Consider the following 12,264-nt stretch of genomic DNA (forward strand, 5'->3'; position numbering starts at 1 on the left):
GAGCTTTTCTTTTGCTGTGATAAGTAGCTGGAATGCTTTATTGGGAAGACACACAGAGAGAGGTTCAAATTCCTGTTCATCCATCCAGGGTAGCTGTGGGCTAAAGACAGGATTCTCTTGGCCTCCCTTCCCTCAAAGTCAGACTGTGTTCTGAGTGCTGCAGAAATTATTGATAATAATTTAACAAAGGCATATTGTTTCCCAGTACCACATGTCCTTCCAGGTTTTTGATTATTCTGGCCTTAGGCATACTACTTATTTCTTTATCTTCTTTAATCTGACAGTCAGGACTTGCTATAGATGGACTGAAATTCCCTCACAATGCTATTTATTCCTCATGGTAAACTCGTCCTTTCTCCCCCTGCTCCACTCCTTGCCAAAGCACGGAGTTCATGGTTCTTGCTGTCATCCTCCTCCATCATCCTGTTTTTCTCAGGTCAGTCCTTGTTTCCTCGGAATCCAGGTGTTGCCACAAAGGGAGGACTGTTCTCTGGAGATTGAGGGCTACACAACAGTGACCCCTTCACCATTCAGTTGGGCCACCTGGGCATGGATTTGGATTCCAGTTGGTGGTGATTCTGCGCCAGTACTTTGGCGCGAGGAGCTGGCTTTCAGGCCCTCAGCCCGTGGAGGCCCTGTCCTCACGATGCCTGGCCCCCAGCCATCCACAGGCCCCCCCACAATGAAATCAAACCGGTCCAGCGGAGTGTGCTCTATGGTATACAGAGACTCCTCACCCAGGTAGCCTGGGTTGGCTCCCTCCATGGATGCGTCGTCTCCCGGGCTGCAGCGTCCAGACTGGGGACCCTCGGTCTGGGAGGCTCGGTGGCGGGTGACCTGCTGAGTGTCCAGCTGTGGCTCGGCTCTTCGGAAAGAGTAATGGGCAAATATGCCGATGAAGAACATCTCGACAGCCAGGGAATAGTAGTAGATCACTATAGGGGTGAAGAGAGAATTAAGAATATGGTACGCTCTGCAGCAGAGGTGGAAAACTTCCGGCCTGCTAGGGATTCAGGTTTGGCCAAAGAGGTTGTTTTCCCCCAAACCTTGCCCACTCTCCCCACATCCAACATCGTATGCAATTTCAGGTGTGGGGCGGATAGAAAGAGGCATGACTGCCAGTGCTCTCCCAGTTGTGCATCGGCAAGGGAAAGCAGTTTCCTTACACCAGGCTTCCTCAAACTCGGCCTTCCAGATGTTTTTGACCTACAAATCCCATGATCCCTAGCTAGCAGGACCAGTGGTCAGGGATGATGGGAACTGTAGTCTCAAAACATCTGGAGGGCCGAGTTTGAGGAAGCGTGCCTTACATCTTCCTTTGATGCTTAGGCCAGACCAGCCTTCGCCAACCTGATGACCTCCATAGGTTTTGGACTACAACTTCCATCAGCCCCAGCTAGCTTGGCAGGCGCCGTAGTTGCACTAGTGGAAGCCAGCACAATGATTCCGAGTAGCATTATTATTATTATTATTATTATTATTATTATTATTATTATTAATTTATTATTTATACCCTGCCCATCTGGCTGGGTTTCCCCAGCCACTCTGGCCAGCTTCCAACAAAATATTAAAATACATAAGTCTATTAAACATTAAAAGCTTCCCTAAACAGGGCTGCCTTCAGATGTCTTCTAAAAGACATCTGGTAATTGTTTTTCTCTTTGACATCTGGTGGGAGGGCATTCCACATGGCGGGTGCCACTACCGAGAAGGCCCTTTGCCAGGTTCCCTGTAACTTGGCTTCTCACAGTGAGGGAACCACCAGAAGGCCCTCAGTGTCCGGGCAGAACGATGGCGGTGGAGACGGCTGAGGCCGTTTAGGGCTTTAAAGGTCAGCACCAACACTTTGAATTGGACTTCCCCGTGCACACCTCCACAGCCTCCCCAAATCTGCTCCAGGGGGTTGAGGGAACCCCGAGATCTGCATGGGAAGGAGAGGGGCACTGTCAAGCATGCAGAAATGTTTACGCTGATGGAACAATCTCCTTAGCTCTACTGTGAATACAACTCTTGGGGTGCACTAGGTTAGTGAAGGCTAGCCCAGATGACGCCCTGCCCCTTGCCCAAGAGCAAGCTTTGTAAGGAACTAGGTTTTCCCCCTCTTTCTCTGCCCCCTGAGAGACCCCGACCCCGCAAGGGGGCAGGGAACCTCTTTGGCGTGAGACAGCAAGGAAGGCAATTGCCCCAAGACAGCAAGTCAGAGAGTGAGGTGGCCTGCCCGTCAGCCAGCCACCCTCAGTGGCTCCTGCTGCAGGCTCCTGGCCTCCCTGAAGCAGCTTACCTTGGGAGCGTGTCACCGGGGAGAGAGGCGGGCTGCAAGGGATGGCCCCCACTGCGCCCATGGTCTCCAGGATCCCACTCTGCAGGCCGCAGAGGACAAGAACCAAGATGATGCATACGAATTTGGAGCGCAAGCTGTAGCCGTTGAGCGCTGGCTTGGTGGCTTTGTAGAAGAGCAAGTAGCCATAGAAGGATAGGAATGTGGAGATGGCAATGATGGCGTAGATGTAAGAGTTGGGGTTGGTGTAGCCCACCTGGAAGAGAGGGGTGGGAAAAGGTGAGATGTCAGATTCTGGGACTCCCCCCAGAAATGGAAACGAGAAGAATTACCGACGAAAGAAGAATGGCAGGCGAAATTAATGGACTATGCAGAATTAGATAAGATGACAGGTAGGATTTGAAACCTGCAGGACCAGAGATTCTCAGAGGACTGGAATAAATATGTGAACTATTTGAAGAGCAATTGTAATCAACAGATTACGCTAGTAGGATTGCAAGAAGTTTTGTAAGGAAGAACATATGAAATATTGCAAGGAAGGTTATGAAGAGAGTTATTAGTTAAGAAAATTAAAAGTAATAGTGAAATTAAGAAATGTAAACTAAGTGAAAAAGATTGGAAACTTTTCAGATGTGATTGATGGAATTCAAAGAATTGCATAAGATACGAAATTATGTTAAATGATTGTTGGAAATAGTATGTTAAAAATAAATAAAAAATATATTAAAAAAGGAATGTGGAGATGGCGTAGATGTAAGAGTTGGGGTTGGTGTAGCTCACCTGGGAGAGAGGGATGGGCAAATGAGATGCCAGATGCTTTGACTCTCCCCAGCAACACGTATTTGGGCAAAATCCTCTGTCACTTGAATGGCACTTTCAGAGCAAGACTTTTGAGTAGAAGTCCAGGGCCCCACTCAGCAGCAGGAGAAAGTGGGCCCACCCAAAATGGCTCATGTCATTTTGAGTAATGCACATTAGCTCCTAAAGAGCCACAGACACATACCCATGGATGCAGTAAGACTATTAAGTGCAGAATCTAAAATTCCTTAACTCCACTGCTGAATGGTGCAGTGAAGATCAGCACATTTGAGAAAACAAAAAACACAGTTCAAGGTCCTGAAACATTAGCTCTCGAGAGTATATTTAGGTTGTTGTTGTTTTTAGGACACCTTTATTAGGTTCTTCCTACAAATTAATACCACAGGGTTTTTTGAAATATTACGCAGGGGTATAGAAATGTTTGAAAATAAATAATGGAAAAGGCTAAGCTTGAGCACTAGTACTTTGGTATAATCAGAAATGTGAACAGCTTGCCAAACTGCATATAAATAGCAGGATACAATAACTATAGAAAAGCTCAAATTTCTACTGTAGCTAATCCCATTCTGATCCATAGCCTAATCGTGAAATCACTGGTTCAATTTATCTGGCTTTAAATTAACAGAGAAGATAGAAAATGCTGTTGCGCTCTTTGTCAGCAGGGATCATCAACGTTTTTAAGGCACATGAGCAGATCTGAATTTTTGAATGAGTGCTGTGGGCCCCACACCTGAGCAAGTATCTCACAGAGAGAGAGAACTCACACACCATTTCCAAGGGATCTGGGTAAAAGCTGGATCCAAAACAATCTGAGCCTTGAAAAGCCCATAGAGCTAAAAGAGGAAGTGGGAAAGAACATTGCTTTTCTAACTTCCCCTTTCAGGTCTATGGACATTTCAAGGGAGAAAACGTTACCTTAACCACCCTCCATGCTTCATGGTGGGGTGAGGGGTGTGCGTGTTGTGATAAATATTTTGTGGGCGCCAGCGGAAGACCTGAAGGAGACCACTTCATAGACATCTCTAACCTAATATAGTTCCATCTATGGAAATCCAGAGGTGGTCTGGGGGCCAGAACTGGTTGTGGTTCTGCTTATATCACCCAGGAGTGGCCCTTGCTGTTCCCTCTTTGCCTGTTAACCAAGGCAACACAATTCTCTTAACTTGCTTCTCACATTCATTTCCTTCCCACCTTTCAATTTATGTCCTGCACTTACTTGAACTGGAGGCTGCTTGCAAGCTTTCATCCCCAGGGCTGTGGAATTTTACTGTGCTTTTAAAATCCTGATGAGCAACTTTTAATTGATACCAATCCACAGTTGCCCCGTTCCCTAATTGCCAGGTTTGCCCGGGTTGGTCCCAGCCTGGTGCTCAGGAACGTAACAGCATTTTCATGGTAAGATCCAGTGGCGATACCAACCTTGTTCTATGGTTGTCATCCAGAGAAACTACTGCTAAGGTTCAGCCAAAGCTTCCTATCATCATGCATACAGAATTTGAGCTGCCTTGCCACATCAATTTGATAAGCTTTGGCTATAATTAAGACCAGCTTTGTTACTCATTGAGGGATAACAATGCCCAGATTCAAGTCAGCTCAGTCCAATGGAAGCATCTATCAACAGACTGAAGAATGGGCACCTGTCACTTTCCTCAGGAAAATATCCAACCTGAAGCATCACTGGGAATACCAAGTAATCATTCTGTGCTTAATAGACATGCCCAAGGTGTGACTTAATTCCCTTCCTCTCTGCCTGTTAGCCATGAATTTCACAGCCAGAATTACTTACATCGCCATAGTCATATTTCTCATCCGTCCAGAGGATAAGGGTGACGAAAAAGAGGATGGTCCTGATGACAGAGAGCTGATACACAGCCAGCGTCATACATCGCAAATTTGTTCTGCAGAAGGGAAGAAGCCGGTGTTTTCTTTTCTTTTTTTAAAATTTTTAAAAAAATATTTAACATAATTATTACAAAATATAAGCAAAATATTGTAAATACATACATATATATATATATAAATACATATACATATATATGTATACACATATATATTTGAGATAAGCGCACATATATAAAAAAGAACAAAAGAGAAAAAAGAAAGAAAAGAAAAAGAAAAAATAAAGAAGAAAAGTTGGAAGAATTTCTTCCAAATTTCTTCTACAAATATCTCAATAATAAAATTTCATTGACTGACTTCCATCACTTACACTGCACTTCCTGTATACAACCAGTGGGCCATGGCACCCTGGGGTGCCTTGAATAATGGTCTGGGGTGCTGCGGGAAACACTGGCCTCTGTCCCTCTTTCCTTCCCTCTCTCCTCTGATGTCCTCTTTTGTCTCTGCCTCCCAAAGGCTTGCACAGCTGTTGGTTGCAGCAGCCCTGACTGCAAGCTCCCCAGGTGAATGGTGCCTCTGGTTCTGGCCACACATAAATAAAAGGTAAAGGTAAAGGGACCCCTGACCGTTAGGTCCAGTTATGGATGACTCTGGGGTTGCGGCGCTCATCTCGCTTTATTGACTGAGGGAGCCAGCATTTGTCCGCAGACAGTTTTTCTGGGTCATGTGGCTAGCATGACTAAGCCGCTTCTGGCGAAACCAGAGCAGCAACGGGAGCTCACCCCGTCACGGGGATTCGAACCGCTGACCTTCTGATCATCAAGCCCTAGGCTCTGTGGTTTAGATCACAGTGCCACCCTTACACATAAATTACCGTAGATTCATTAAAAATCTAAAACTAAAAGCAGCATAAAACAAGAACTAAGAAAATGAGACATTGAATGGGAAAACCAGAATGAATTATGCAAAATAAGGAAATGTGATTTACAGAATTTTCAGAGGTCAAATAATTCAGCCTGGCTCAACATTTTATATGTATTTAAAAGCACATGGTTTGCACAGCCATGGAGATAGAAGAAATACGGTAAAAGGCATATTAGGAGGACAGCTCTAATGTGAAGGACTGGAAGTTTCAAGTTGTTGTACAACATGAATGTGTGTGTTTGTGTCAGTGTAGGACCTTAAGGAGAAGGCTTATCACTATCTGTCATGTGCTAGGCACCACTGAGAAATAAAAACAAAACCACAAGTCCTTGCCTGCGCTTTTCATGATCTAAAAATGTAAGGGAAAAGGAATGAGGAGATCTGGGGAATGAGGAAACTTTGAGAGCCTGGTGTAAGAAGGGGGCGGGATGCATTGAGTTGAGGTGTTCTGGATCAGTTGCAGATTATAGGGTACAATAAGGAAGCTATAATGTGCAGGACCAACTCTGACACGGCACAAAGGCAGGCTCTTCTTACCTGTTGGCAGCAATTTCAGGAAGGCAGCAACAGCAGCAACAGGGGAAAGGGTTTGGAGAAACGCGCTGGCTCTCCAGTTGCTGAAGCATTCGGTCTGATCCGCCAAAGAAATCTCTGATCAATGCAAGGAATTTCCAGAGGGTGATGGAGTGGTAGCTGCAGGAACAGGAGAGTTACAGACTATGCATCTGCTGGATCAAACAGGCAATTTTGTGGAGCTGGAGAGGACTAGTTGGTGGAGCAAGTTCAGACCTTAGGCTTAAGTCACCTTTTGTTTGTATGATATACACAATATCCTTCCTTGGGTTCTCGGGCTGAAATGTGGTGCACATGTTCAGGACACAAGGCTACAAGGCCACATCCATTTTGAAGGAGGAAAGGGGGAAAGGGGTTTCTGCATAATATTTGTTGTGAAGGTGGAGATGGGGAAATGGAAGGTGGGATGAACAGCCAGAATGACGCTATTCTATGGTCCCAGTGAAGTGGTCATTGTGCTCTAGTAGTTATCAGTTTAATAGACCTGGGTCCAAATGCAGCTACATTTGGGGTGGGGGGAAACGATCTACCGTATTTTTCGCTCTATAAGACGCACCAGACCACAAGACGCACCTAGTTTTTGAAGGAGGAAAACAAGAAAAAAAATATTCTGGATCTCAGAAGCCAGAACAGCAAGAGGGATCGTTGCACAGTGAAAGCAGCAATCCCTCTTGCTGTTCTGGCTTCTGGGATAGCTGCGCAGCCTGCATTCGCTCCATAAGATGCACACACATTTCCCCTTACTTTTTAGGAGGGAAAAGGTGAGTCTTATAGAGCAAAAAATACAGCCAGTAAATGGAGTAAGTGCGTTGAGGGAATCTAGAGCCGTACCTGCAGTAAACGTTCCATAATGTGGCATTGGGATTCTGGAGGAGAATCTGTTGCAACTTGAGTTTGCCCACCATCTTCATGAAGGAGACTGCCACGCAGTCATTAAAGGTTCACAGACTCCTTCCCTAAGGTGATGGCAAACTTCATTCACCATAGAGTCGTTTGTCAAAAAAAAGTGAACACAGTGGCAACTTTAGTTGCATCCTGTAGACCAGCTGTGGGGAACCTGGGACCTTCTAAAAGTTGCTAAATTACAACTCCCATAAGCCCACCAAACATGGCCGATGGCCAGAGATGATGGGAGTTGTGATTCAGCAACATCTGCAGTGCCAAAGGTTCCCTAGCCTTGATGTGGATTTTTCGAGGAAAAACAACCCTGAAGTGGATACCTTCAGGTCTTCTTGGCAGTAATTAGCTCAGGATAAAGGTAAGGGGACCCCTGACCATTATGTCCAGTCGTGGCCGACTCTGGGGTTGTGGTGCTCATCTCGCTTTATTGGCTGAGGGAGCTGGCGTTTGTCCGCAGACAGCTTCCGGATCATGTGGCCAGCATGACTAAGCCGCTTCTGGCAAAACAGTGCAGCACACGGAAACACCATTTACCTTCCCGCTGGAGTGGTACCTATTTATCTACTTGCACTTTGACACGCTTTCGAACTGCTAGGTTGGCAGGAGCAGGGATCGAGCAATGGGAGCTCACCCCATTGCGGGGATTCGAACCGCCGACCTTCTGATCAGCAAGTCCTAGGCTCTGTGGTTTAACCCACAGCGCCACCTGCGTCCCTTAGGATAAATTACATTTAATCCTGCTCCTTCCACCCCCTGTCCCCACTCCCATCAAGAGAAACTCACATGGAGGCCACAAAGTTACAGACGAAGGAAGTGCGAGGGATGAACAAACCAATGAGGGAAGTGAGACTGAACACCTGTTGGATAAGGATATGGGATATGATATTAAAAGATTTGCACCTGGTTTAGATTGCAATTTGTCCCTAAGCAGCGCATACCTTTACACAATCCATTTTATGCAAAGCACATTCAGCCTACATTTCCCCCCACAAAGACTTTGGGGCACTATAGTTCACCCCTCACTGAGTTACGGTTCTCAGTAGCCCTTCACAAACTACTGTGCTCAGAATTCTTTGTGGGGCGGGTGGCAGAAGATACTCTTAAGTGTCGTGTGTATGCAGCCTTCCGTTTAAGCCACCGCAACATGAGGCTGCAGACCAAGCCAGCTAATTACACATTTGTGTGAAGCAGTTATGTGTGACTAGTATGTAGGAAGAGCTGCAAGCATGGGAACAATGGGTTGCAGGCAGCTAACTTTTACTCAGGGTAAACTTGTTGAAAGGAATGGACCTAAGTTAGCCAGGATCCTAAATCAGCTTCACTGTGGTTTCTCAGCTGGATTTCCTAGGAAGTGAACACAGGGTTGAAGTCTTAAGAGGCTGACACAGGGGAGAGAAGGCTGCCTGCTTCCTTTGCCCATTCTTACCGGATAGACCCCCAGGATCCAGAGCGAGAGGCTGGTTCGGTGGGAGCTGTTGCCATGGCGCAGGAAGAAGCCCATCTGCTCCAGGAAGAGGCCGACCTGCACAAGGCCCAGGAAAATGGGGACTAAGAAGATCCAGATCTGAGCCTTGATGACTGTGCGAAAGGGACAGTGGCGAGTCAGGGAATAAAACTGCAGAGATCCCTCACGCAGGAATACTACAGAGCACCTTATCCGACCCGGAAGCCTTTCTTCCTGATCCCATATATACAAGGGCTGGCTGGGCTTTTTCGTATGTGAGGAGAAGGCACTCTGCACATGGTCAAAGGCACTCTGTTCTTACTGCACCATGTCCCATGGCTGAGTCAAAAACAGAGTAAGTTCTGAGGCCCTTTCCTCTGCCTTTCCGTACCCTCTGGCCAGCCCTCCTTGCTTCCAACCACAGCCGCATCCTGGTGATGATTCTCCACCCCACAACAGCTTCCCCAAACTCACCTTGAAAGATCTCCGATGACAAAGGGAACTGACCCCCAGAGAGAGAACAATTTGAGGCGCGCGCCATTTTCCTCTCTCCTGGACAGGTGCTTCCAGGTTCTCCCCACCCCCAATCAATAATCGCTTCCTTTCCCATCATTAGTCACCACATTAATCATTGACACAAGCCAGGCACAGGTGTCTTGACAACAGGGCCAAGTCCACCTCTCCTCACCTGCCAGGGAATCCTAAACCAGGGCAGCTACATATTGTGCCGTGAGGGCAGACCCACACTATATATTTAAAGCACATTCAACACACATTTGAAGCTCATGGCTTCTCCCAAAGAATCGTGGGAACTGTACTTTTCCCTTCATGGAGCTTGTTTCCAGCAACCTAAAAGGTAAAGGTAAAGGGACCCTTGACCATTAGGTCCAGTCGTGGCCAACTCTGGGGTTGTGGCACTCATCTCGCTTTATTGGCCGAGGGAGCAGGCGTACAGCTTCCGGGTCATGTGGCCAGCATGACTAAGCCGCTTCTGGCGAACCAGAGCAGCGCACGGAAACGCTGTTTATCTTCCCGCCAGAGCGGTACCTATTTATCTACTTGCACTTTGACGTGCTTTGGAACTGCTAGGGCGGCACGAGCAGGGACCGAGCAACGGGAGCTCACCCTGTCGCAGGGATTCAAACCGCCAACCTTCTGATCGGCAAGTCCTAGGCTCTGTGGTTTAACCCACAACGCCACCTGCATCCCTTCCCAGCAACCTTAACACCATGATAAATTGGTTACGTCTTTAATGTGCCGCAAGACTCCTGTTATATTTTACTGTCTCTTATCCAGTGCTGCTCTGAACACAGTGAGGGTCCTATTCTCTGAAATCCTGCTGCCTTGCTGCCCAGTGGGCTCTGCACATAGAGCCCCAATGACTGTATGCTGTTTATAACTATGGAAGTCAATTTCACTGGACTTCCAATCACCATTCTATTAACAGTCCACACGTGTACAAACCTTCTTCCCTTTTAAATGTGGATATTGTATTAAACAGTAAGCAGTAAAGCCAGAGGAAGGCACTGCAGTATTCCCCCCCATGTTTATTTTACAGGTAGCAGATCAAATGCAACTGAAAAAGCAAAATATCATTCCTACCTCTCATCCTTTTTCTGAACTTCATTGTTTTACTGGAGCAGCAGGAAAACCAGTTTAACACCAGCACATTTTGGCCCACTGAGAAGTAAGGAATTGTGCTTGGTTCTCCCTGTTTCAAAGGACTCGGAGGGGTGACCAGATGCAAAATGGCACAGAGTTCCTGCGTCTTTAGCAGCATAGAAAAGTGAAGCCCAGCAAGTGCCACTTTTCAGATGCCTTCACAGCCAGCATCATCCAGAATCCCCTCTCTGAAAGGTTCCCTTCGCTTCCACATTTGTGCATTTTGGGGCAGCTGGGGAGGTTCACTTTTGTTCCTCATTGCCACCAGTTCCAGACATCACACAGAGTGAGGGAGAAAACAATTGTAATATTCTAAACAGAAGTGATGTGTGTGTTGTCAGATTTCCAAAATTCTCTTTTTAATCCTAATTTTTTATTAGTTTTAAATTACAGTCCAATAAGAAAAAGGTAAAAGACCCCTGATAATTAGGTCCAGTCGCGAACAACTTGGGTTGCGGTGCTCATCTCGCTTTTCAGGCTGAGGGAGCTGGCATTTGTCCGCAGACAGTTTTTCCGGGTCATGTGGCTAGCATGACCAAGTCGCTTCTGGCGCAATGGAACACTGAAACCAGAGCAGCACATGGAAACACCATTTACCTTCCCACCAGAGCGGTACCTATTTATCTACTTGCACTTTGACATGCTTTTGAACTGCTAGGTTGGCAGGACCTGGGACTGAACAACGGGAGCTTACCCCGTAATGGGGATTCGAACCACCGACCTTCTGATCAGCAAGCCCGAGAGGCTCAGTGGTTTAGACCTCAATCATCCTTGTTTTTCCTTTGCCAATGATCTTCTGCTGTCGTGGGGGCTGCCTCCATTACGGCAGAGCAGAACCGGAAGCCAGATTTCCAGAATTCTCCCCCACTTAACCTGCTTATCATTTTTGGTACTCAGGGAGCATATTAATTTAAGAAACTGCCTTATTATAGCTGTATTCACACATAGCACCAAGCCACTGTTTGTTTTAACCGTGGTTTGCTCAACAGACCATGTGTCATCTCACAGATGAACAAACCTACCTCATCTTGTTTCTCCTAAATTTGGATTGTTTTCCAGCTGCTCTAGCCTCATGCCTCAGCAACTGAAATGGGTTGCCTGAACAAACCATGGTTAAGCAAGGCTGTTGGGTTTTCAGACATAATGCCAAATCAGTTATGAAACTCAAAGTGCAGAAAGCTTGTGGGGCAAGCTATTTTACGGTGGGTGGCCAGTTACTAGAACCTGTGTTGAAAATCTTTGCCAGTAAAGTGGTCTCCGAGATGCTCTACAGAGTAGTGATATGGGGCATGTATCCAAATGCTAACAAAGCCTTAGAAATAGTGCAGAACAAATTCCTCAGGAAAGTGCTCTTGCTCCCCAATAGGACCCCAGCTGCTCTTCTCCGCGTGGAAGCGGACGTGACAACAATACGGGCTAGAATTGACTATCTGTGTCTAAACTATGTGAAAAGACTTCAATCTTTCTCGGAGGAGAGATTCCCCGCTATGTCCCACACAGAACGATAACAGACCAAATGTTGGAATGTTGGCAGCCAACGCCCCTTGACCCAATATCAATTACAAGATCTTCAGGTGATCATGAAGATGGAGAAGAGGCACTTAAGAGATTGTCTCTTCAGGTCCGATGCAGAAAGGGATTGAACCACAATTGCCTCTACCAAAAGTTCACCATGGTTCCCACTTATCAAAACGGAGCACATCCGAGCTAGTTATCTGACAAAGCTCCCACTTGCCATACTAACAATTGCTTTTACAGAATTACGATTCCAATCGATGCTCTCGGTGGTGGTGGATGGTCGGTATGGCAAAGTACAGCACAAGGA

The 12,264-nt window shown here is 46.5% G+C and overlaps 1 protein-coding gene across 2 annotated transcripts; it reads right to left on the minus strand.

Moving 5' to 3' along the window:
- Positions 1-4: 4 nt before the first annotated feature.
- On the minus strand, positions 5-9,806 carry LOC310752732 (organic solute transporter subunit alpha-like). 2 transcript variants are annotated; one of them, XM_083593664.1, is made up of 7 exons: positions 9,252-9,806; positions 8,760-8,911; positions 8,117-8,190; positions 6,398-6,553; positions 4,884-4,995; positions 2,282-2,534; positions 5-935 (listed from the first exon to the last, which is right to left on the minus strand). In XM_083593664.1, the coding sequence occupies exons 1-7, from the start codon at positions 9,388-9,390 to the stop codon at positions 505-507; spliced, it is 1,317 nt and encodes a 438-aa protein (XP_083449790.1). In that variant the 5' UTR covers positions 9,391-9,806; the 3' UTR covers positions 5-504. The 2 variants fall into 2 exon arrangements, with proteins under 2 accessions (XP_083449790.1, XP_083449791.1); XM_083593665.1 differs by lacking the exon at positions 8,117-8,190 and having other exon boundaries at positions 9,252-9,346.
- Between the last annotated feature and the right edge of the window lie 2,458 nt (positions 9,807-12,264).

This window comes from Podarcis filfolensis (assembly GCF_964270895.1).
Source record: "Podarcis filfolensis genome assembly, chromosome: 17".
In the NCBI taxonomy this organism is placed as follows: Eukaryota; Metazoa; Chordata; class Lepidosauria; order Squamata; family Lacertidae; genus Podarcis; species Podarcis filfolensis.

What these genes read in the sequence shown, in the direction of transcription:
- LOC310752732 (XM_083593664.1), bottom strand. Translation starts at nt 9,390, where the DNA reads ATGATGGGAAAGGAAGCGATTATTGATTGGGGGTGGGGAGAACCTGGA. An exon ending in GGATCCTGGGGGTCTATCCG is followed by an intron (nt 8,191 to 8,759) that starts GTAAGAATGGGC and finishes CTTATCCAACAG; the next exon opens with GTGTTCAGTCTCACTTCCCT. An exon ending in CCTGAAATTGCTGCCAACAG is followed by an intron (nt 4,996 to 6,397) that starts GTAAGAAGAGCC and finishes TCCCTTCTGCAG; the next exon opens with AACAAATTTGCGATGTATGA.